This window comes from Balaenoptera musculus, chromosome 18 (genome assembly GCF_009873245.2).
Source record: "Balaenoptera musculus isolate JJ_BM4_2016_0621 chromosome 18, mBalMus1.pri.v3, whole genome shotgun sequence".
Taxonomy (NCBI): Eukaryota; Metazoa; Chordata; class Mammalia; order Artiodactyla; family Balaenopteridae; genus Balaenoptera; species Balaenoptera musculus.
The window spans coordinates 76,155,387-76,182,153 of NC_045802.1; the positions used below are offsets into that span (position 1 = coordinate 76,155,387).

General features: G+C 40.5%; 1 protein-coding gene across 1 annotated transcript in view; it reads left to right on the forward strand.

The window, feature by feature from the left end:
• MYO16 (myosin XVI) overlaps positions 1-26,767 on the forward strand; it is a 543,552-nt gene that overhangs the window by 382,367 nt on the left and 134,418 nt on the right. Inside the window, exons 22-24 of the mRNA XM_036831092.1 lie at positions 1,496-1,648; positions 3,186-3,386; positions 22,961-23,036. Of these exons, the coding sequence (XP_036686987.1) occupies positions 1,496-1,648; positions 3,186-3,386; positions 22,961-23,036 (430 nt within the window). The remainder of the gene's footprint in view (positions 1-1,495; positions 1,649-3,185; positions 3,387-22,960; positions 23,037-26,767) is intronic.

A 26,767-nucleotide genomic window follows, 5' to 3' on the forward strand; every position in this document is an offset into this window, starting at 1 on the left:
GAACCCAGGGCGGTCTCTCTTTTTTCGGGTGACTATTCCAGTCTTGTGCGATTTACAGTAGCTTTGGCATTTACTTTGTATAAATACATCCCATTTCACATTAAACATAATCCTAAATATTGTTCCCTTTGCAAATGAGATCTGATTTCCATTTACAAACGCTTTATCGGTAACTTCGATTTATATAAATTATTCATATTTAATTATTTTCAGTGAGTTACAGAATTCTAAATATTTCTAAGTGACTTTGGATTTTACTTAGTATAACATAGTGCAGATGGGGGAATGGGATGGTCTGTGAAACTTCCTGAGCTCACAAAGGTAGTGGGTGTAGAGATGGGCGACAGGAGGCCCTCGGCGGAGCGCTGGACCACTCCAGGATGGAGTCAGAGAAGGAGATGGACAAGGGGTGGCCAGTGAGGTAGGAACTGAGAGAGTGGATGTCCTGGAAGACAGTGGAGGCAGTGCCCCAGGGAAGCAGAGGAATCGGCTGTAGACATCACTGGGAGGTCAAGGAAAATGAACACGGAGGGTTGAACGCTGGATTTAGAAATGCACATATCACTGGTGACTTCTAGAAAAGCCATTTTGGTGGAGCAGTGATGGCAAAAATGTACTGGTGTCGTTTGAATAGTGGGGAGGACAGGAATTTGAGAGAAGAAAAGACAACTCTTTTGAGGTTTTTGTTATTAAAAAAAGAAAAAAAAAGCAGAAAATAGGAGAATAGCCCAGAGGGAAAGCAAGACTTCATCTTGGCTAGATTTGTGTTATTTTATTTTATTTTATTTTCTAATATCTTAAGGTATTTTTAAGTTAAGAAATTACAACTGTAAGAAATAACACATTTGTTAACAAGTGTTGGTGGGGTGTGGAGAAAAGGGAGCCCTCCCACACTGTGGGTGGGAATGTAAATTGGTGCAGCTACCTTGGAAAGCAGTATGGAGATTTCTCAAAAAACTAAAAATAGAGCTACCATGTGACCCTGCCATTGCACTCCTGGGTATATATCTGAAAAAAAACAAAAACACTAATTCAGAAAGATACCTGCATCCCAGTGTTCTTAGTAGCCTTATTTACAATCGCCAAGATATGGAAATATGGAAGCAACTTAAGTGTCCGTCAAGAGATGAATGGATAAAGAAATATATATATAATATTTGTTGACAAGAGCCCAAATATATATTCCTTTTGGAAATATTTTTTAAATACTGAAATATATTTTAGACCCCAAATTTGTAAGTTAATACTGTAATTATACTTCTTGTTGTTTTTAACACGCTCAACTTCAATGGCGTAATCAGACCATATGAAGTCAACAGTGTCAAGTGAAGCTCTTTACTTTGGCTTCTCGGGGACAACTGTAGTGCGGCATCTAGATACATTAACTGTGCTGACCGTTCTTGAGTCAACATTTCACTGGTCTGAAATGTGTCCTGGAACCATGAATCTGCATGCCGAATCATCTTGTGAATTGTTTCCTTTTTCCCCACAATAGCTCTGTGTCAACATGACCAATGAGAAGATGCACCACTATATCAATGAAGTGCTTTTTCTACAGGAGCAAACAGAATGTGTACAAGAGGGAGTTGCCATGGAAACGGCTTATTCTCTTGGTAACCAGACTGGAGTTTTGGATTTTTTTTTCCAGGTATTCACATAATATAATTAGATACTTTACAGGATGCATGCATTTAAATATACTGGAGACAAAGAACTTCCTTTCACGGGGCCTTATTTTGAGGATATCTTTATGGGAGACTCAGCAATTTCTAATTTATTTATAATCTGTCAGTGTTGATTGAGGAGCACACGACCTTTCTCTGAAAGGGCATTTGAAGGATTACCAATTGATTAAAAAGACGAGAAGTATCAGATCATTTTGTTATAAAAAATATTCAGCTGCAGTTATGTCGCTAAAACTCTCCTCTTGGCGTAGTTATAAATACCCATTGTACAAATATAATATTTTATAAAGTAACTCTAAGACTAGCAAGACCATAAAACAAATTCAGCAGAATCTTGTTTGTCTCCAAATTTCTAAGTTTGAATATGCAAAAACCTTGGCAGAAAAAAATATATATATACGTACATATCATCTTAGTATTTCTGCAGGTGTTTATGCTTATCTTTATTGTTCCTACCTTACAAAGCAAGAATCTTTGCCTCAATATCGCCATCATAAAAACAAAAATCTATCACACAAACATCAGTCTCTATCTACTAATATAAGGCTTTATATAGATTCACCAATAATATTTCTAAAACACTTGAACATTGTTTAAAACTGATACCATTTAGCTATTGAGGAGAACAGTATATAATTTTCTACCCTTTATTTTTATAAATGTATACTTACAAATTAACTTTATTCATTTTCCGAATATGTACAATGTTCTTGTTTCTGGTACCAACTTGTCAACATTCCTTGTTTTAAGTACAGAAGAAGTTCTCTTCCTCCAGAAAGCCCTCCCTCATCATGACACACATAGTATACAGTTTACCTCCTTAAGGTTATAAGATGGGTTGACAGTAATATATACTTACCTGTGTATGGGAAGCCTTGGGTACCCACTACCCTCCTTCTCGCTTGCTGCTATGTCCTTGACTGCTAATCCGCGGCCAGCAGAATGAAGTTATTTTTGTCTCTTTGGTTATCACCCTTGGGGCCTCATCATTGGAATGGTTATTTTGATAGTGGGACCCGCATCAGTATGAACTGGAAATGTCAGTGGATATTTCTGCTGCAACTCCTCTTTGATACCCCCCAAAATGAAATGAAAAGACATACCAAGTATAGGGTGAAACTTACATTTTTACCTATAAATAGGTAGGTCTATATACCAGAAAGAAAACATACAACTTTTCTGTAGTTGGAAATTTTATTTTTGTTAAGGTGAGAATATATATTTTAACAACGCCAGCGTTTTAATGACTTTAAAATACACTTATTTATTTTCAATTCCTCTAATCAATAAATACTACCGAGAACCAACACGACATCAGAGGTTTGCTAGGTGGTGCGGATGCAGCAATGAACAGAAATAGACATGTATTGATAATAAAGACTAATTTATTTTCTCAGTGCTTGTATGAACGTGATGAGGCTGTAAATGGTATGCATGAGCAGTAACAAAAATGGCAAATTGAGTAATAGAAGGAAAAAACTCTCTCTTCTTAACTTTCAGAAGCCTTCTGGATTTCTCTCTTTATTGGATGAAGAAAGTCAACTGATTTGGTCAATGGAACCAAGTCTTCCCAAAAAGCTACACAGTCTTCTAGAATCCTCAAACACAAATGCAGTTTACTCCCCCATGAAGGATGGGAACGGGAACCTCGCCCTCAAAGACCAAGGCACAGCTTTCACCGTTATGCACTACGCAGGACGGGTGAGTTCAGAGAACTGAGCAATTTATGGTACGCACTAATGGGCCAAAGGTCTTAAGAACAAGCCTTAAAGGTTTTGATATTTTAGAGTTTTGATCATTGAAACTGGGTGAACAACCCAGAAAATGTTTCTTTCCTAAGCCTGATAAGGACTAAGGACTTGGCATCTTCAGAATGTGGGTGATGAAGCATGCGGTATGATTCTTCTCATAACGTTTCCATATTTATAACTTTATAATACGAGCAAAAGAGACCTGGATTTAATACAAGAGCTCTTCTGTGAAATTTGGGATATTTTCAAAAGCCAAACAAACATTGGACATCTGAGTTTACTTACCCTCAATATAGTTGTTAGTATTAAATTACTTTTCCTAAACCTAAGAAAGAAAGCAACTCTCCGATCCCTCTCCATTCCCTAACCAGCTTTGTAAAACATGCTTCCTTCTTCAAATCCTTCAAGGACCGACTCTTATCTGTCTAAAACATGTCACAGTCCTGAGGCCAGCCTCCTATCGGGCTTCTCCGAGCTGGTCCCTGTCACTTCCTCCAAGGCTTACCTGCCACAACTCTCCTCTGCAAAACCCCTGTTCAGGTTCTTTTTTCCAATCCACTCCCTGTTTTCCTGCAGATCCCTCCCCGCACACGTGATGCCTCTTCACACTCAAGCTGGAAATATCCTCCTTGCCTTCTTCACAAGGTCAAATTTTATCCATCTTTTAATGCTCACATCCACGTCCCACTTAATCTCCGATCCAGCTTCCATCTATAGTTAGTTCTTCCACTTTTGAATCTATAGCCACCAGACTTTCCTCCCTGTTCGGGATGTAGCACAAATAACATTATTAGGGGGTGAAACCCCGAGTCACTCTCTCACTCTCAGTGTATTTCAGTTCACTTCAGCCAGTGTTTACTGAGACTCTACTATATGCCAAACCCAGGGCACTAGAGGATCAAAGATGAGTAAACCGTTATTTCTTGCCCTCAAATGTGTCACAGTCAAGTAAGGAAAAGGAAAGTTAACAAATACTTACGCTATAATTTGCTCATAGTAATATTAGTCATGTTAACAAAATTCTCTGTTACCACAAAGAAGAAAGAATTTATTTGGCTCCAAAAAAGAGTGTAGAAATGTTTTCAAGAGGAGGTAAAATGTGACCTTGGCCTTTAAGGGGGTGCTGAGCTGCCTGAGATTGCGAGGGAGGAGCCTCCCAGTAAAGACAAGGGCTTCTGAAAATGAATGAACCCTGCATCTGTCTGGATTCGGTTGCAAAGGACAGAATCCTGTGTAGCTGTTCAAGCAGAAAATAACTTCAGTGCGGGAAAATCACTGTCGGGGGGACTCTAAGTTGAACTTCCAGAAATGACCTTAAAACCACCCCACAGGACAGGGCTCCCTCTGTAGCTAGGGCCACGTCTTTGATCAGGAAGCCTGCAGCCTGATTGAGAAACTGCTGCTACAGGTACTGACTCCCAGTAACTGCTGCCACCTAAACCAGTAAGAGGCCCATTCCCCGGCACTCAACAAGGAAGAGTCAGTGGCTGAGCCTGGAGCCTTCAGTGCTGGAGAAAACCAACATCTCCTGGACATGCTCACCAGGTAAAACACAGACACAGCAGAAATGCAGCCTCCACCACTTCAACTTTCTAAATCTCGGGCAGTAGTTCAGACAGGTGGAAGCCGCAGAACGAGCGGACCCTAGCTGCAAAGGAGTCTGGGAGAAGTAATATTCGCACTTGCCAACATCTGCAGGGCAGGAAGTGACCAGGATAAACCTAACACTCCGCCATTTCCACCCACATCGTAGTTGGCAAATGGTACCAGACGTTTGGTCAAGTCTATGGAGGTTGGTAGGAAAAAAGTCTAGGAAGGTTGTTTGTGGTGAAATCATGAATAAATATGCATGTACGCCTCAGGACTTCGTCCTCTTGACAGTGTTAACTTATCAGATGGTTTTAGACAGGGTGGGGGATGAAGTGAGAAAACCAGAGGACATGACGTAGGTAGGTTGGGAAGAAAGGAAGGGGGACAATGGAAACACTCCAGCAAGGACTGCGTTTGAGCCAAAGCGGCAGGACAGAGTGGTGGCATTCCCAGGGAAGAGTGAGTGACTGAATGTGTGGAGTCAGGGAGGGGACACAGCTGGAGATGACCCTGAGGGCCTCACCCTGTTGACTGATGGAGGTTGTTTTAAGCCAACCGAGAAGGGAAATCCTGGAGAAGGAGGCTGTTTGGAAGGAAAGATATTCTGCTTTAGATGTTTGGAATTTGAGGTTTTTAATGGAAATTCCCATGAGATGCTGAAAATACTTGACACTGGGAGGCTGGCTGTTTCTAGAAACCTAGTCATAGTTTGGGAAATGTATATAATTGCACATGGAGAAGAGGGAGAAAGACGTTAGTAGGAAAGAAAAGTATCACAGAAACGAAGAGAAAAGAGACATCCGGGTCAACAGGAAGTGAGCCTCGACAGGGCACTTAGGCCAAGGAACAGCTTTGTGAGAAGTTCTGGTGGGACGGTGCCATATGATGGCTTAGTGGATGTGGGGAGGAAGTCAGTGGATGATTTTATATAATAAATAGATATTCTCAGAAATTATCAACTATCCTTTAGAGTTGAGAGATTTAGCCTTTACATTTTTTTAATAACAGTAGCAATCTTTTAGTCCTATGTGCAGATTTTTTAATCTATATTTTCTTTATATTAAGAATTTACTAAAGAATATAGAAACAAAGATACTTGCATAATAAAATAACATGTTATTTTACTTTTCAATTCAAATGTTAGAATGTTAGAATACTTTTCAATTCAAAGGCTTTTGTGTCAGAATTTTTTTTATTGAGGTACAGTTAATTTACAATGTTGTGTTAGCTTCAAGTGTACAGCAAAGTGATTCAGTTACACATAAATATATATATATTTTTTTTCAGAATTATAGGTTATTCTAAGATATTGAGTATAGTTATTCTAAGATACTGAGTATAGTTCCTGGTGCTGTACAGTAGGTCCTTGTTGTTTATTTTATATATAGTAGTGTGAATCTGCTAATCCCAATCTCCTAATTTATCCCCCCCAGCTTTCCTCTTTGGTAACCATAAGTTTGTTTTCTATGTCCATGAGTCTATTTCTGTTTTGTAAATAAGTTCATTTGTATCATTTTTTTAGATTCCACATATGTGATGTCATATGATATTTGTCTTTCTCTGTCTGACATACTTCACTTAGTCTGATAATCTCTAGGTCCATCCATATTGCTGCAAATGGCATTATTTCATTCTTTCTTATTGCTGAGTGATATTCCATTGTGTATATGTACCATATCTTCTTTAGCCATTCATCTCTTGATGGACATTTTATTATGCAAGTATCTCTGTTTCTATATTCTTTGATAATCCCCAGTGCCTGGGAGAGTATCTGGCACATAAAATGCACCAATAAATATTTGATGAATAAATGAATTATTTGATACTTAAAGAAAATAATTTGTTGAATTCATAGGATTTAGTTGAAAAATTACAATAAGGTATAACTAATGATTTTGGAAAATTATTTTTCTGTAAGTTTCGTGGAAGCTATCTTCAGTCGGTATATACCTGACCCGCCTTGTAAGTGTGTTTGTATTGTATCTTGAAGATATACTAGATGTTCAATAAGTGATAATTGCATTAAACTGAATGGCACCAAGCTCTGGAATAAAATTTTGCTTGCTAATTATTGTATGTTTGCATTTAAAAAGTATTCTACAAGCACCTAATAAAATGTCAATGGTTTTAAGAAAATCTGGGGAAAAACAATGAAGAGTTTGAGTGAATGGAATCATTTCACTGAGTTCTGATACCAATAAAGCAAAGCAGAGAAAGCCAATTGATTAGTTGCCACATAGCTAAAGCCCTGTGGAATCACGAAATTTCCTGTAAAAGCACCTGTATATTTTAAAGCAGGATTTTCCATAATTGGAGTCAATTTTGTGGTTTTATAAAAGTCTTTCATTTCACTGAGATGTACTAAAGAGTCTTAGCCCAAAGACTCCCCGAGGACTCATTCACATGTTAAAGTATAGATTCTATGTAATTTGTGGCAATATGTCAAGCCATATGCCATTCTAATCATCAGATGTAACTTCGTATACTTAAATTTTGAGCTATTGCATTTTCAAGGAAAGCAGCACATTCTGCATTTTATAAATCAGGAGATGTAGCAAAGAGCTAATTGGCTTAAAATCAGCAGGCAGGGTCTATTTTGGACAGTAGGATGAGCAATCCTGAATAGCTCTTTGATGATAAAGTTGATCCCAGAGGAGACCTCAATGGCTTTGGGGTTCGTGGGTTTGTTCGTAGTCTCTTCTTTGGCCAGATGGATGTGCTAGAGAGTTCTTATCACCACTTGCCCCTCCATGCCTGGTTTACCTAGTTTTGTTAGTAAAAACATGCCATATCTCATAGGAAAGACGATCATTACTGCTGGTGATGATATTGACATCCAGCCTCCCGCCCCCCAGAGACCCGCACATCTGACTGTTCTGCTCTGACTGCGAGACCCTGCCATGCTTCTGAATCTCATTTGGAGCAGAGGCTCAGAAGTCCTTTTAGAAATGTTTAAGCAACATTATTTAAATTGTAGCTGAAGATCTTCCCTAAACACATTTGAATTTTTCATTACTCATAGGAGCGTGGTGTATTTTCCAATCTTCATTACAGAAATATTTTAAAGTAAATGGGATGAGGCTGTGCATGAAGTATTAACAGGGTCTCACTAATGAGCATGAATTTGAATTAAGGAAGCTGTGAGTTGTGTGTTTTTTTATCGTTGTTATTTGTTTTAGCAAATTTTAAACCTTACATGGGGTTACCTGTTTTAGGAATTGCTCTTAAACTTCTTTTAGTGATTTAAATGATGGATAAGCATGAAATCCAGAAGTGTGTCTAATTTTATTGGCTTTTAAAATTAAGAATCTTGAAGGAAAGAAGAATTAGGATTTGGCAAAAGACGTTGGCTCTTAGGAAAGTTGAACTTCCATGAAGGTGATTCCTAAACTCTAATAGGAAGTAGTATTTTGAAGTTCCTACATTCTAACGTGAGCAAAGGAAATTAAGAGATAGTAAAGCAATCTGAAGTAATAAAAGTTAAATTCATGAGAACAGAGGTCAAGATTAATAGCTATAAAATATATGACACTTACATATTTGACCTTCTTTGGTGTCTGCTCGTAAGGTCTTTGTCTGAACATTGTTTATTATGATCATGCCTTTTTTGGCATGAAGTGATTCTTTTGGGATCTCAGGTAAGCATCCCGTTGTATGACTGGCCTTGATGATTTATACAAATCGTGCTGGGGTGTTGCTCTTACCTAAGGTGACGTGCCTGTGTTTTAGCCTCCTTCTGTTTCCACACCCATAAGTATCATAGTGGATGGAATGGTGCTGCCCCACACAAAAGACAGGTCCTCGTGCTTGTGCCTAGAACCTATGACTGGGATCTTATTTGGGAAAAGGCTCTTTGCATATGTAATTAAGTCAAGGATCTTGAGACAAGAAGGTCCTCCTGGATTATCTGTTGAGCTCTAAACCCAGTGACAAGTATCCTTGTAAGAGGGAGGCCGAGGGAGATTTGAGAGAGAAAAGCAAGTGGAGACCAGAGTGATGCTGCCACAGGCCGAGGAAGGCCGGGAGCCACCAGAAGCTTGAAGAAGCACGGAAGGAGGGCAGGGATGCCAGATTCCAGAGTGGTTGCTGGTTACAGCAGCCCCAGGAAACTAACGCACGTGTTCATTGGGTCAATGTTTACAGAGTAGAAAAGCAGTGAGGAGTTTTAACTCGTAGCGTTGTAGTTTTTGTTTTCTTTTAACACATTTGATCCATTTGAAAATGACTCCTGCATTTCTCCATCTCTGTTTTTGCTCACATGGTTTCCTCACCTGTAATGCCCCTTTCCTCTTTCTTTCCAAATCATACCCATCTTCCCAAGGCCAAGTTCTTGGCCTGATCCAAATTTCCCTGCTCTGTCTCTTCCCTCATCAACAAGCACACCTGATACTTACCTAGCAGTGTTCAGTTTGCAGAGTGCCTGGCAAACATTTTCACCACAACCTTCTTTGTAAATGTTACTGTGTCAGTTTTCCAGTGAAGTAAGCCTTGGTGGGGTTTAGTGGTTCACCAAATATTATACAGTTATGTGTCAGTCTCCTGGGGGCACCATTACGAAGTCCCCCATCCAGCATGGCTTAAAACTATAGAAACGTATCCCCTCTCACAGTTCTGGCGGCCAGAGTCTAAAATCAAGTGTCCGCAGGTTGGGTCCCTCTGCAGGCTCCGAGAGAAATCTGTTCGAAGCCTCTCTTCCAGCTTCTGGGCTTGCCAGCGGTTGGTGTTCCTTGGTTTGTGGACACAGCACCCAGGTCTCCGCCTCTATCTTCACGAGGTTTTCTCTCTGCGTGTGTCTTTGTGTCCCTTTCTCTTCTTTAAGGACAACAGTCATTGGATTTAGGGTCCCCTCCCATCCAGTAGGACCTCATCTTAACTAATTACCTCCACAAAGGTCTTATTTCCATAAAAGGGCACATTCTGTGGTTCTGGGTGGGCATGAATTTTGGGGGCACACCAGTCAACCCACTACAGACCAGTAGGTCACAATATGGTGTCTCAGCTTTCTCACCCCCCCACCCCCATATCTTTCTCTCTCCACCATGGTATGTGCTGAAATCTTAGTGTTTATTATCTCAGTCATGAAATCTGTGTTGTGTAACAGAGAAGACACACTGGGGCACTAGGGGCTCCATTGCCGTGACTTTGAGGGGTACACTGACCCTCAGCTAACATACCCATGGAGTTTGTAACTAAGGGGAATATACTTATGAACCTCGTAAACTTGTTCTGAAGGGTAAGTGGTGGGCAAGCAATCAATGCAGGTACAACTGTTTTGAGACGTTGTGTCAAAGATGCGAGTCCTATTTCCCCAACAACTGCTGAAGGTCTTTCCACGCAGGAATACCACCATATTTGGCAAACTTTTAAACTCATCAATCACAAGTATCGAAGTCCTGAAAATATTTCGGGAATTACCTAATCAACTGGCTGTATTGAGAATATTAGAGGCCCAACTGACTTTCTCAAATTGAGTCATTGGTAAATGTCCTTGATTAGTTAAGAAAGATATTCGTTAATTCTTGTATGTTATAAATGTGCTCACATTGCATAAATAAATGTTTTATAAATGTGTTAGAATATTTATTTTTATTTATCATGATGTTATTAATATCGCTTTAGCAGATGATAAGGAATATGTAACCACCAAAGTTATAGTATGATATTTTCTTGTACTTCCTATCACACTTGAAAGACTTCAGTGGAAGGTAAGTGCAGGAAATTGAGATTGTCTCTATCTATGGAAACTATAATATTAAAAGAAAAAATATTTAGATAAATGTTTCACCTTATGTTAATGTGACATTCTGTTTTTCACTGACTATACAGGTGGTTTTTGTGATGGGTAACGCTACCTTGATTAAAGAGAATTTTTGTAAAAAATTATATTCTTTACCATTTAGCTTTATGACTAATAGTTTAATCAAGCATACAGGTGTGTGAAATTTTACTGCAGATTTTTAAAGGTCCTCTCAATATCATTTTCCTTAAGAAAATTGAAGCGCTCTCTGCAATTTACATACATATTCCAAGATGTAATTTACAACAGAAGGAAAATGTACAGCCCGTTATATAATGTGCTCGTGGGTGCGTCTTTATGTGGGTGGGGTTTGCTTGTATTCATCAAGGTTCCTTTTCCATCCTCCTAAATCACATCCTGGTGAGGTGGATAAAGTCCTAATCCCAGACTGTAGACCCTGATCATTATCATCATGTCACTGATTTCCACAAGCCTTTCCGGGAACCCAATTACTAAAACATTGCTGATAGGAGTGATGTGGGGGAAAGACTCATTTGTGGCCAGTCTATAAAATACCTGAACTTTTTTTCCCTTCTCCTTGAAAAGGATCTACCCCTATTGTGGAATAAATTAAGTTTGAAATATGTCGGTTGAGATTTATGGTGTTGCCCAGATGTCTGAGAAGCAGAGATCTCTATCTCATTGAGGCTGCAGTACATTCTAGGTGACAGAGGGATGAAAGCCGACCTCTTTGCCCTCAGATGTATTTACATAACATGTATGTGGGTGAAACCTTGGTCCCTTCAATTTCCCTGTGTCACCTGTGTCAGGAACACCTTCTGTAGCTTGTCTCCTGGCCTTCACCTCCAGAGACTGGTGGGGACACAGTGTTCCCAAGAAGACTCTGAAAGTGAACCTTTAAATCAAGGGGAAAAGGAGATGAACTCATCAATAAGGAAGTTTCCATTTATTTCCCTCTTTCTTTTCTCCAGGCAGAATCCCCAGACATAACAATGAAACCTGTCTGGTCCAAGCCAAACTGATACTATTAAAGGTTATTTGACAAAGGTATTTTGACCCACACAAAGAGAGCTTAATTTACATCTGTATATGTTCACCTCTTGGGCAAACTTTTAGAAAAACAAAAATTAACTCCCCCAGGCTTCTCGTGCTCCATTTCTTCTATCAATTTCACCTTTGGCTTACATTTTTGTAAACTTGATAAATGTCTCCTTATCCAGAGTTTCATTAGGAAGAGAAAATACAGGCTCTTATTTAGGGAATATTCCCGTTTTTTTCAAAGATTTAACTGGTTCTTTTATCTTCATGGGCTGACAGACATTTATAAATAGGGAACTTTAGATTTCCTAGAATATTGATATCTTATTGTTAGTTGATTGGTATTTTTTCTCCTTAAAAGGAACCAATGAAGCGTGTTCATAAATTTCAGTTGTGGTAATTTTAATTCAATGCCCATATCCAGAATCTAGATATCTAGATAAGGACTCTTAACAGTAATACTATGTGCTTCTAATAACTTTCTCTGTTGATTAGTATTTATCAACTTAAAGTGAATCAGAATGAGAGCAAGCAAAACTATTAGATGGAATCGCTTAATGGAAAAGTAAAAAATAGAAGCCTCTGCTTATAAATATTGATGCAAGAGAGAGATCAATTTACCACTACGCATGAAATCCAGACATTTTTCAGCAGACCTCAGATAGAAAGCTGAAACCAGGCATGAAAAATTATCAGACCCATTTATATTTACTGAAAACGATCTTATTTCTTTTGCTAAAATCCAATCTTTACACACATTCTGATGTGCTATAGTGAACTCAAGAGTCTATCTCAAAAGTTGCCCATTTTTATCAGCTGTTAATCCCACCTCTTTCCTAGGGATTATATTTTGCATCATGTAAATAACATGGTGGAGAAGGGGGTTATGAATTTGACTGATGAGTGAATTTACTTACATTCTGTAAATATTGATGATTCCCAGGAGAGTATTTTATATCTCTTTCTAGGAGTTTATATGCTCTCATGATTCAGTTTCGTAGATGACATGGCTCCCATGTCTCTCCAGTCTGTTTCCCTGTGGGCTTCACACCTACAGGTCTACTTTTAGTATCTCTGCTTGAGTGGCATCTTCACGTTAACAGATCCAGTGGCTAACTAAACTAAATTCCCCAACACTCTCTCAACTGACTTCAAAAAAGTAAATAAAACTGATTTTGCCGTATTTGTCCCACTTTTCAACTCATGGTAAAATCAGAAACCCAGTTAATTACCAAATACAAGCTACTCTCTCCCCACTTACCCTTAGAATCCAAATATCCCTCATTTGTATTCCAGCGCCCGAGGTCACATCACCTCCCCCTCTTGTGTCCCTTCAACCGTCTCCTAACACTAACTAATGGAAGAAATGTGAATTATGAGTAAAGGGATGAATGAATATCTTTACTTAAAGGCATATGAACTGCTTTTATTTCATTTAGCTTCTTGTTTCCCTGGTGACACTGTCCAGAATTAAATATGATTATTCTGATTCGACTTGTGTTAATAATAGTCCTGAAACAGTGGCAGTGATGCCTGCTTTCTTTTCCATATTTTTACCTCCCAGTTTACCTCCTTTGGTAGAAGAATAAACTCTGATTTCTCTTTTAAAAATCAGATCTTCCAGACCGTTTTAACACTCTTGTTCTTCGTGTACCTGGTAGTTGAATATGCACAACTTGGGAGATGTAATCAGGATTCGATTTTTATTTTGGGTTCACACCACTTTTTAAAATATATTCAGCTGGGACAGCCCTTCCTTTTAACCAGAAAAAAAAACCCAGGCAGCTCCAGCGATATTTCTGGTCTCTCCTAAGTAATAGAAAGTCCTTTATTTGCTTTCATTGGTGCTCACGGACTCAACTCAGCGGCGAGGAATTTCTGGTCCTGTATAGCGATCAGAACCACAAACTTTAGCTGACAGTTTAGTCCCGTCAAGCCCCAACCACACAGCAGACACGGGACCGTGGCCTGGAGCATCCTGTTTTCTGTTTATTCTTGTGCTGGGTCCTCTCATTTCGTCCCAATATGCCTTCACGCACATGACTCCTTTCGATGTTTAAGGCTGATGCTGGCTTGGGTGCTTCCATGTGTCCCTGAGACGCTCCCCTGGGGGGGCTTTGAGGCCCTTCCCGTGCCCTTGGTGATGCTTTTCTCCCCTCCCCCCCAGCTGGCTGCTCCCCTGGGGCCCCGGTTTCTGATGTTCACCCACAGACGCTCTCCACCGGACCCCACTCCTCTCAGCCTCACATATAGCCTCTTGGGCAGGATGTAACCCAACTTGGGATTGTGGACCAGATGAGGAAACTTCATCACACCCTTTGTACTTCATCAAAAAGCGTAATATGTCCTGCTCTCCACTTTCTGGAGCTGACACACAGCGGCCCCTCCTCCTGCAGCAGGGCTGTCCCTTCCCTCACACGCACCCCATCCTCCTGCCCGTTTCTGACTTTGTGCTACTTAGTGGGGGTCGATCACCCGTTCCCAGTGTCCCCCTAAGTGTTGGGACATCGTCCAAGTGTATGAGGGCATTCCATGAAGTCTCCTCCCTCTTGGTTTAGGGGCTGGGGGAAGAAACTGTGTAAAAGTATTTATGGCCCTATTTGCCTGCTGTATAAAGCAATCACTGCTGTGCACTCAAATTGGTGTGAGAGCAGTAGATCCATAGATCCATAGATAGACAGAGATGTCCAAGTCAAATACCGTACTTAGAGAAATATGTACACACACACACACACATATATATAAAGGAAATATCAGTGCCGCCAGAAGCACATGTAAGCCGTCCGTGCTGTAGTCTGGGATGTCCTGAAATGCCTCAGTTATCACTGAGGGTAGCTTCATTAGAGGAAGTTGAACTTTTAGCACGTAACCACATGGAAATACAGATTTCCACATCGGAACTACATTAATTAGGTGGTAATATAATTAGCAATTCAGTTTGTCCTTTACATTTTGCCTTGCAAGGTAGAGTGTCCACTCTGGAAAAGGCTCTCATTCTAATGCAGCGTTTTATATGTTACAATGGGTAACGTCTCAGCCCAGTAGGAGAAGGAAGGACAAAGAAGACGCAGGAAGTCTAGGTAGCGAATCCCTAAGTGATGCCACAAAAGGCTCTCCTAAGAATTCTCCACCCTTGTTTTCCCACTCAGGTGGTTGGTTTCCTGTTGGCTTCCTGATTCTGGCCTGAATGGAGAATTGGTTGTGACATTTACGTTTCTAGCCTACAGTGCCATGCTCTATTTGTTTCCATTTCTTTTTCTCTAACCTGCGAGGCCTCTCTGCAGGTACGCTGAGACCCCCTCCCCTCGCCGCATGTGGTTCATTTCACGGGCTGTGATGCTATCTCCTTGCGCCCTCAGTCTTCTCAGAACGAGTAGTTTTTATCTCTCTGTCTGCATCCATCTATCCGCCCTTCTAGGCCTGCCTTGCTCTCTTGGCTTTCCGTCATACCTCCAAGAGCTTCGTTATCTCTCGTCAGGTGTCCTGAACAGTGATGAACACGGTATCTCTCCTTGTCCTTTTGAGCTGCAGAGCAGGTAGAAGCAGCTGAGCTGTCAGCACCGAGACAGGAATAGACAGAGCGAGAAATTGGGGCTGGTGGAGGTGAGCCGGGGTCTAGCCTGAAAAAGAAACTGCTCCAAATTTTCAAGCAGAAGAAAAGGAGTACAGGCAATAGGTTCCACAGGAAAAGTGGAGACAGATGGGAGACGATGAGGTGACCCAGAGACGCGGGAAGCAGCTGCCTCCTCCGCGGCTGGAGATGGGAAGGGAGGAGACAGTCCTACGGGAAGGGGAGCTGACGGCAGACTGGCACACCTTCCCTGACCTCGCGTGGCCCTCCTCCTGGGTGCCAGCGCCTGGAGCGGGGCTGGGACCACAGACGTTGGGATGTTAGGCCCCAGCTCTGGCAGACCCCGTGCTTTCCTTATCCAGGTGGAGTAAGCCAGCTTCTCTCGCTGTAATTCAGGGAAGTAAAATCAGGGATGGTGGATGGAACCATTTCCCCGGAGCTCGCTCGCCCTTGCACTCCAGTTTCCTTGAAGATTAGCCAAAGCTGAGCTTGACAGCCTCCAGTTGGGAAGACAATGCATGTGGTTTGGCCTTTTGTGACTTTTCTTTGTGGACCCAGGAGACTAAGTATCTTGACGGATTGTGATTCACACCCATGGCGGAAGTTTTAGAACCCCTGTTTTTATATACGGCGAACATAATTTTCCTTTTAATTGTACGTATTGCAGTGCTGGAGTGTTACAGCGAGTACATCCAGAAGAGGAGCGTGTGGCCGCGGCTCCCCAGCCTACACTCTTCTCTCTCGGCATCCTCACCACAGCATGTAGATGAGCGTGCTAACTGCTGAAACGTGAGGAAAATGCTAAATTTCCTTTGGAGCCATTTTATTGAATGGAATCATTCCAAAGGAAATCTTTGACTACATGACAATTTCCTTTAAGATTTGTATGGGCCTGTATGCATATAAATTTCTCTGTTACATGCATGAGGGATGCTGTCACTTATAGCATGAATCCTTAAGAGGAAAAAAAAAAACAAGCCTGAGTTTCAGTTATGTTAAGACAGAGGGGGAAAAAGAGCATTTATCCTGGCCTCTATCTTTTGTGACTTTCAGGTTTTTTTCTCCCTTCATCCCCCAAACAGTAAACCAGCAGGAAAAGGAGGGGTGGGGCTGAGAGCAGAGAAGCTGTCCTGAGTGACCTAGAAAGGCCCATGCCTGAAACCTGCTTCTGCCGTTCCAGCAGTGCCCGCTACGTCCCTCCCGAGTGTCACAGCTGAGACAGGACAGGCCTTATCTGTCACCCTGGCATCACAGACTCACAGAGCTAGGGTGATTCCTAGGGTACATTTTTTTCTCCTTGCTGTTTTCCCATTCATACAGATTCCTCTGTCCATTTAACTAGGCTCTGAGGCTCACTGCCCTTTGAATCACCAGGAGTGCAATGGGGTGGCCTTTTCCCACTCAGTGTTGTAGCACCCATGGCTTCTATGCAACCTTAGTGCCTCTTCAGGCCAGTGGTCCCAGTGAGGTCCGGAGGCTGAGGCTAGGTGGCTGGTGAGTGTAATGTGCTTTTACTCTTCCAGGGAGATGGGCTTTATTCGGAAGCAATTTCTTTGTAAAGTAATACATGAATTTTGACTGATGGCATTACAGCTACAGGATGAGCGCCTCCTTTTCGGATGGCAGCTCATGTAGCAACCTCATAGTTGGATGGCGGAGATGACTCCGTGAGTCCTTCTCGGGGCGATAATGTAAAAATATTCTGGAACAGGGCTGAGAGGAAGGTACAGGTGAGCATTAGAGCAGATATGGGGGTTGCTGATTAGAAAACGATAGGTACTATGCAAAACTAGGACGAACATACTTTTTCATGCATCTTCAAAATCACCCAGAGAGAGAGAGGTTGACATTACCATCCATGTTCTGGAAACGAGAAATCAGGAAGGCTCAATACCTTGATGTCCTTACCTACCAGGCACCAGGCCTGGTTGAAGCTGGACCCCAAAAGGCAGCTGCCGTGCAAGGCTGGTCCTCTTTCCAGTACAGCTTGATGCCTCCTACCTAGACGTGGGCCTTGAGAAGTAGACTTGGCTTTGGCAGCTGGTGGAGCTGGAAAGGACTTTTCTAAAAAGAAAGGGGAGCACCTGGAAATAGGCCATATGTCAAAAGATTGTATTCAGTGAGGTGGACATCTTTCTGTGGAAAGTGAGGATCTACCAAGGATTCGACACGAGCGATCATGGAGTTAGTTTTTTGGTTTTCTATTCACGTCTTCGTCTGAAAATTAACTTTTAGTTCTCGTGTTAACTTAGGACTAAAAGAAAATGTGTGCTTATCATCATCCAGATTATACATTTTTTTAGCTGTGGCCAACTCGTTTGCTATAATTTTTTTAAGTGAAAATAAAACCCAAAACCTTTTAGTTACCTTTATTAAAATGACAGTGCGCCTTTTTAGAATGTGCAGTTTTGAAATGCTTAGGCACAGTTCAGATTTCACCGTTGTGCGAAGTTTCTGCATTTGTCTTGTGCCACCACCTCCTTGCTGGGGGGAGGGGGTGATGTCAGAGGAGTGGGGGGAGATCAGGGCTCTCGCCACTGCCCAGAGGTAACCCACCGCAGGTCCCCTCTCCCCGTGCCCACGTAGGAAGCAGTAGAGAGGCACGTCGACCCCTTCCACCTACTCACCCTGCAGCCAGGGAAGTGTGCCTGGAGACCCAGTGGAGACCCTGAACTCCTGCCCACCCAGCGGCAATGAGAATCCTTTCTTCTTTTGTGTCAGATGAGGTTGAGTGGGGACCCCGAATTCTCCACTTGACAGTAATGAGGCTGTGCCTCTCTTCCCCTGCTGAGTGCTCTCAGAGGAGGTCAGCTAACCAGAAGGTTAAGTGGGAAACTTCAACGTCCTCTTCTCAATTGATAGAACAGCTTTGTGGGAAATCAGAAAGGATGTAGAAGAACTCAACACCATCAACCAACGGGATCTGCTCATTTATAGATGTGTAAACCAAGAGAAGCAGAATACTCATTCTTTTCAAGTCCATGCTTCAAGAAAGACTATATTCTGGACCATAAACCAAACCTAAAATTCCGAAGGATTGAAATTATACAGACTGGGGCTTTCCTATCACAATGGACTCCTCAAACTAAAAATCAAGAAGAGAAAAATAACAGGAAAATCTCCAAATACCTGGAAACTAAAAAATGCCCTTCTAAGTAATCCATAAATCAAAAATGAAGTTTCAAGGGAATCCAAAAATATGTTGAACTGAATGAAAATGAAAATACAACATGTCAAACTTTTGAGGCAGACCTAAAACAGTGCCAAGAGGAAAATTTATAGCACTACATACATATATTAGAAAAGAGGAAAGTCTCAAGTCAGTAATCTAAGCTTCCACCTCAACAACCTAGAAGAAGGAAAGTAAAATAAACCCAGAACAAGCAAACGAAAGGCAATCCAAGAGCAAACCGAGAGCAAAATGCATGGAATTTTTTTAAAAATAGAGAAAATCAATGAAACAAAGAGTTGGTTCTCTTAAAATAACCATAAAAATGACAAACCTCTAGTAAGGAAAGACAAAGAAAAAAGAGAAAAGACACAAATTGCTAATATCAGGAATAAAACTGGAAATATGAATACAGATCCTGCAGTCAACAAAAAGATCAAAAGGGAATAAATACTACAAACAACCGTCACATATAAATTTGACGACTTAGATGAACTGGACCAGTTCCTCACAAAACACAAATGACCTCAATTCACCACATATGAAATAGAGTCCTGAGTCTTCCCTGCACTGATGTCAATATCCTACTGGTGATGGTTTTGTCCGATGTTATCATTGGCGGGAATGGGGTAAAGGGTCCGCCGGCTCTATCGGTGTTATTTCTTAGAACTGTGAATCTACAATTATCTCAAAATTAAAAGTTTAAGAAGTATTTAAAGGTGAGGTTATCTATGGACATAATAAACGGGCATGAGTGGATATCATTTATTTAGATTTTCTAGTTGCCTTTGACAAGGTCAACACCAAACTTTATTGGATTGAGGAAATCATCATGGTTAAAAGGCCAAGTTTGGAAACAGATTGTATTTTATCCTTTAAATGAAAAAATAAACCCATCTCAGATGTGTGTGCACACATATGTGTGTTGTGTGCATGTATTTCTCAGCTTGTCCCCTGAAAAGTCCTAGAAACACTGACTAGCTCGATAATACTATGCTATTGTGCACCTCTAGGTCTCTAATTTCAATTTTCCTATAAAATATGAAAGGGCTCCTTGAGGAAATACTCGATTCCAGATTTGGGACCAGGAAAAAAAAACCATGATATGGAACCATGTGTTAGCATTCCACTAATGCCAAGTTTATGTAACACATAGTCATTAGCATTATTGCATTAATTATGATAAAATAAGCTATCTTGGGGGGTAATGTCTAATACTTCTGTTGAGCTGTCAACTCAAATCCCATCAATACTGTAATCATCCATGTCTTAGGAATAGGCTCAGAAGCTCTTAAACTTGGAATGCCTTTGCAGAATATTAATTTAGCACATAAAGAAAGACTCAAAGAGCTAAAGCAGTTTTCCCATTGTCTCAAAATAATTAAGCTCACCTGCTTCAAGACTCATTAATTTTATATGAAGTAAAAACTTTTGCCCAACTCCATGCTTCCTACAAGCATCAAACTGCCCTTCTTGAGTGTTTGCACTTGTATGGATTTTGTTAAGTATCTTTTCCACGTAACTTCTCCTGCTGGTGTCTCCAACTGGGAAGTTTTGAACTTTAGTTTTAATGGGAGACCTTTAGCTTTTTGTCTAACTATCCAAGTACAACCAGGATGCCATTCATGAGGACTTCCCAGAGCACATGATCTTGTGATAATGAAAGACTCATCAACATAATCTTAAATAAAAAGGGGCAGCACGATGTTATGCTATATGTGGTCACAATATAACGAAACCTTTTTGTTCATTTCACCAAATATTAAATGAATCTGCCCAGTGGACAAAGCATTTTGCTTGTTGCTGCAGAGACAGAGCTGAGCAATCCATAGTCACTCCCTCAAGGTACAGGAAGAAGGCCCATCACAAAGCAAGGCATGACAGGAGCAAAGACAGGCAAGGAGTGTATTTAGAAAAAATCAGGTAGTCCAGCTGTGTGTGTGTGTGTGTGTGTGTGTGTGTGTGTGTGTTTACTTCAGAATCATCAGATACCCGTGAAAAGAAGAGGCTAGAATTATAGATTGGAACGGTACAGAGGAGGACCCTACACTGTAGGATCAGCTCTGGGACATTAAATAACCTGCCAAAGTCCATATAGATGCAGAGCAGCTTAGCTGGGTGTCTGTGGTCTCTGGGCACTGCTGTGTCTAATACAGGAAGGCATGCAGAAGCAAAACTCCAGGTTAAGATTTCTCAACCCCAATCCGATGGTCACTGGGAGCCAGATACTTCTTCACTGTGGGGCTGTCCAGGGCACTGTAGGATGCTTGTAGCACCCGTGTCCTTCCAACGCTTCAGTTGTGACAAACACAAAAGACTCCAGGCACTGAAAGTGTCACCATCATCCCTGGTTGAGAACCACTGCTCTAGATGATGTAAAAATTGTTTATATTCAACAATGTGTAATATGTAACATGACATACAGCTTACATTTTAATATTGGTAAGCCATGTTCTGGCCTAGGGGCAAACTGGATAATTAGATAATGATTGCGAAGTATCTTAAAGTTGTTTAGTTGTTTGCCTCTTAGCTCGAGCAGTCTTCTGATCCAAATTCATGTTGGAAAATCTGGGGATCTGGAGGGTATCTTGGGATTTCTGTGCCATTTAGGCTCTTGAGACAGCAAAGAATAAAATCTCAGCAAGGCTTTATTGTAAGGATGACACAGTTAGGCATTGGAACTTGAAAACCCGGTAGGAACCAAGACTCACTGGGGGTCATCTGGCCTTTTTCTAGCTTCCTCTCACTGGCCACTCAGCCTCTGTCTCATGGATTCTTTCTGTCTAGTTCCATCTTGCTGCCAATGAGACAATATCCTCTGGGCCGTCCAGTTAAAATTCCCGAAGGAGTCGGGTGATTATCACCTTCACTTGTCTAACCACCCACACTCCCTCATGGTGATGCAGAACGAAGAGACATCATTGACCAGATGCCCTCCCTGGGGTCAGTCCTGGTCTACCTGGGGTAAAGGACAGCCTGTGACACCCAACCGTGGTGAAGCAGCAGCAGCTGTTGAACCTGATGGGCCTCGTGGCTGATCTGACCCTCAGGACCACACTTGGGAACTCACACTTGGCTGAGGCTGAGAGAGACAATAAAACCACGTCTCTCTTCAAAAATCACGTCTCCCAGGCCAGATGGGAATACCAGCAAAACCAGACAATAAAGTCATTTAAATATGTTCGTAAGTAAACTGTGACAGAAAAAAAAACTGTTCTTTGAATAATCCAGAATTAATTGTTTCCTGAGTTTTCTTTGTTTTAAGGACTTCAGATTTTATTCACTGCTTAAATGATCCAAAGGAACGCTTTTTTTTTACTGAAGTATAGTTAATTTACAGTGTTGTGTTAGTTTCAAGTGTACAGCAAAGTGATTCAGTTACACATACATACATATATATGTACGTATCTGTTCAATATCTATTCTTTTTCAGATTCTTTTCCATGATAGGTTATTACAAGATATTGAGTATAGTTTTCTGTGCTCTACAGTAGGTTCTTGTTGTTTAGTATTTTCTATATAGTAGTGTGTGTATCTGTTAATCCCAAACTGCTGATTTATCTCTTCCCCCCCCACCACCCCTGCTGCTATCCACTTTGGTGACCATAAGTTTGTTTTCTACATCTGTGAGTCTATTTCTTTTGTAAATAAGTTCATTTGCTATCATTTTTTTAGATTCCACATATAAGTGACATCATATAATATTTGTCTTTCTCTGACTTCACTCAATATGAGAATCTCTAGGTCCATCCCTGTTGCTGCAAATGGTGTTATTTAATTCGTTTTTATGGCTGAGTAGTATTCCACTGTATATATATACCACATCGTTTTTATCCATTCATCTGTCAGTGGACATTCAGGTTGCTTCCATATCTTGGCTCTTGTAAATAGTGCTGCTGTGAACATTGCATGTATCTTTTGGAATTAGAGTTTTCTCTGGATATTTGCCCAGGAGTGGGATTGCAGGATCATATGGTAGCTCTATTTTAAGTTTTTAAATAAAGACAGCACTCCATTTCTCAAACTGACGCCTCATTTCCTTCCCTCCCAAGGTGTCGTGAAGTCCTCCTACTTGGTTTAGAGAGTTTTCTGAGCAGGTGAGGGTTTTGCAGAATAAACAGGCTATGATGGCTGGGAGTCAGCACCCCTTTCTCCTAAACTCGCGATTGGAGGAGGGCTCCGTCAATCAGATCAGAGGAGGCATCCCTGCCTCCACGTGCAGAAGGAGAGCCTGGGAATGGGAGCTTTGAACTTGCCTGTAGCGAGAACTCTAAGACCTGAAGACACTGCTCTTATGAATAATTTAAAACTGCCGCTGAGTCAAGTTGTTCTTTAAAGGAAATTACTTTCGTGGTCATGTTTAACCATTAGTAATTATGCCACTTTCTTTTATTATAGGTAACGTATGAAATTGTTGGAGCAATTGAAAAAAATAAAGACTCCCTTTCACAGAATCTTCTATTTGTAATGAAAAGTAAGTTTTCCCCGTACGGTTAAAATGCCACACATTCTTTATGTCTCTGTCTCTGAACATGGTCCTATAAAATATGCCACCAGCTAAGGATAATTGGACTATCTTTTGTGTTCTAATGCCCAGAATAATAAGGAACGGATCTTGCCATGCTACACACTGGTTACAACTTAATTTGGAGTCTAGTAGAAACCATAATTTAACTAAGCTTTTAGCAGATAGAAATATAAAACACCTTTACCAGTTTGGCGTGTGAATATAAAGAAGCTCTTGTGTGAAGACTGATGGAGATGCATATGGCTTCCACAGTTATTTAGGCTACAGCAGGGTGAGTTTCATTACTTAAGATGACTCTGGAGCACATCTAAGGGTGGTATTTTATTCTTGTGTACTTTCAGCTATAAAAAACTAATGCTTACAAAGTAAAATGAGGGTACAAATTGATATATACATACACACATGCATATATGTATATATCCATATAAATTTATAGGTGACATCTACTTAGTGAACCTTAGTACTTTATATACATATCTCTATACATATATCTATAATTCTATACTATATGTGAAACGATGTACTGGGTTTATATGTGGTATAATTATATATATCTCTATATTTACATATAGATCTATAAATTTATGTATATGTATAGTTCTATATCCTCTAGTAATTATTTTCTTAATAACAGTTCTGCAGTGATTCACATTTTCTTAATAACCTCTTCAATGAATTAAAATGTATCATCTTTGTGCTTTAAGTTGCTCTAAATGAGATGGAGCCATTTATCATTCCTGGGAAAAGAAGCATATCATAGCCTTTCATGAAATAGTTGGATGCCTTTGAGCTGGAAATAAGACATCCATATCACTTCCAGCTGGAGGAATATATTTACCTTAAATCAAATAGTAGAGTTGCAATATATTGCTTTTCATGGGGAATGATTCTGCTTGCCTCTCAGAATGTATGGTTATTGAGTTCTCTTAAAGGCTGAGACTAATGATAAAAACATGGACTTGGAATAATACTATGTAAAAAGAAAGAAGTGAGATAATTGATCTTGATTATCACTGGAAGTATCTTCCTTCTAGTTTTCAAATATTTGGACTTTCATTCATAACATACTTAAAATTTTATAACATATATAAAATCCATGTATTTTATGAAGAACTAATTAATATACAGCATGTTTTCAAAGTTGGCACTAGGCCTCCTTTTTTTTGTATTTCATGGTGACAGAATATGTATTTAGAAAGAAAACATGATGGCTTCTGATATTGCAATTCTGCTTATCTTAACAGAGTCCCTATATCTTAAAGTCATTCTTTTGTGTATGCTTGCTAACAAGTGCCAAGAGAAAACAGGCGAATCTTATTTTATTCTAAATATTTTAGATTATACATACATCTGAACAAGAGGACAAAATTTACAATGTGCCCTTATATGTTCATGTAAGAGGTGCCAAGCGTTTTCTGCTGAGAGCTAGAGAATAAATATTTCAGGCTTTGCGAGCCGTAAGTTCACTGTTGCAACTACTCAACTCTGCTATGATAATGAGGAAGCAACCGTAGACAATACAGGTGGATGTGGCTGTATTTCAATAAAACTTTATTTACAAAAACAGGCAATGGGCTGGATTTGGCCCACAGGCCACAGTTACTCACCCGTTCTATCACACAAGCAAAGATGCCTGGTTGTGATAGTATTTTATGAATCTATGGAATGTTTTGACACTGCAAATAGTTATTAAAAGCAAGTGTAATTTATAGATAATAGTAATAATTCCTGTTTCCAGGCACCTTGCTAAGTACTCTGCTTACAGCATCTGATTCAATTCTCATATTATCCAAAAGCTCCCCGGTGAGGAAGGAGGCAGGGTTTGTGGCAGGATCCCTACAAATCCAGCTGTGTCTGTGACACCCCTGCCCAGTGCAGACAGGGAGCTGGCTGGCACGGCTCACACAGACAGTGCCCTCGTTGGTGCCCAAGATGAGAAATCAAGTCCACTTGACTCAGAAAGAAGCAGGTAGAGTTAAAGTCCAGACTCTTAAGTCTACTTATAAGTAAAGGAAAATTTACTATTTATTGTCAATGATGCTGGTGGCATTTCTGCATACCTGCCTATAGACTGTGGGCACCTCAGTCAGCTCAGCCCGTTTTACGGGCAGAAAGGCACCCAGTGCATTGTGTATAGAGCCCAGAGACGGATGCTTCCCATTGCAACATGTATACAGGGTGACATGAAGAAAAATGCCTGCAGCAAGTGACTCCTAGAAATAGGGAAGGGAGGCCAAAGCTGTCTCTTCGCTAGGGACTTCCTTCTCAGGCTCTAGGTGGCCACACGATGGCCGAATTTCTCTCGCCTCCCGCTGGCTCAGCTTACGGGCCGGGCTCTACTGTTAGGGTTGAGGCACGACGGCATCTCCATCATAGGGTGATGCTAGTCCTACTTTACCTTCATGCAGCCTGGGTGTGTGATCCAGAGAAAGGACAGAAACAGGTCAGTTACATGTTTTGGTTCATAGTTATGTCTGGTGTTTACAGATGTAGTAAAGCCTTTTTCCCCAGTTATGGGAGTACCAAGTTGCACTATCTATCTGTGGTTCCATCCATCCACAGACTAGCTAGAAATATAAATAATATTTTTAATTAAGTTAAATAGGACATGGTATTATATGTTTATTGTTTCACTGTTTGCTTTGAAATGATTTCAAACTTAAAGTCACAAAGTTAGTACAAGGAACTCCCGTATGCTCTTTTCCCAGATTGACTTTTTTCATTTCCTTTCTCCTTTTCTCTCTTCCTCTCTCCTTCCTTCCATCTCCATGTGTGCGTGCGTGTGTGAGTACACACACTCTCTGAACCACTGGAGAATGGCCAAAAGTGTCTTTGTGCCTAAATACTTTGGTCCAAGGACCAAGGACATGATTGTAGATAACCTCAGTAAATTATCAGACTATTAAACATTGATATGATACCAATATCTAATTCAGAGTTTATGTAACACTTTACCAGTTATCCCACTAATGTCTTTCATAATGATTTTTCCCCCAATTCAGGACCATTTGCTGAGTTTACTTGCCATTTCTTGTCAGTCTTCTTTAATCTGGGACATTTCCTCAGCTTTCCTTTTTCTTCATGACATTAATATTTTAAGAAGTGGAAGCCCAGTTTTGTCATTATTTTGATACTAAAATTACCCAAGACTTGGCCAGTGAGAACCCCTCCAAGCTAGTTCCTATGTACTTTTGACAGGTTCTCATGTCTTTTGTGGCACTTTCTTACATTCTGGCTTTCCAAAATGTTCTAGGATCTTCTACCTTGCCTCAGATCCAGAATTGGCCACTTATCCAAGAAGACTTGATTTATTTTAGAGGTGAATGGTGTTAAGAAACACTGAGAAATGGGGGCAGGGTGAGCTCATTGCTACTGGGGTGTCATTGCTTTTAGACCCTTTCAGAACTAGAAAATTTAAGATATAGGCATAGATTTTACATATATATGTGTGTATGTATATATAGATACAGATATAGATAGATATATCGCTGTATATTATTGTGATACCTGTAATTTCAACCCAACACCACAGAGCTCCTTTTTGCCTTCCTGCAATCCATAATTGTGTCTCCCTTCTCTGACCCTCCTCCTAGCTCCCTATTTGTTTATTCATGTAGCGACTTTTCACTGAAGGCACTGCTAATAAATATATTAGCTGGGCAAACAAAATAATCTGA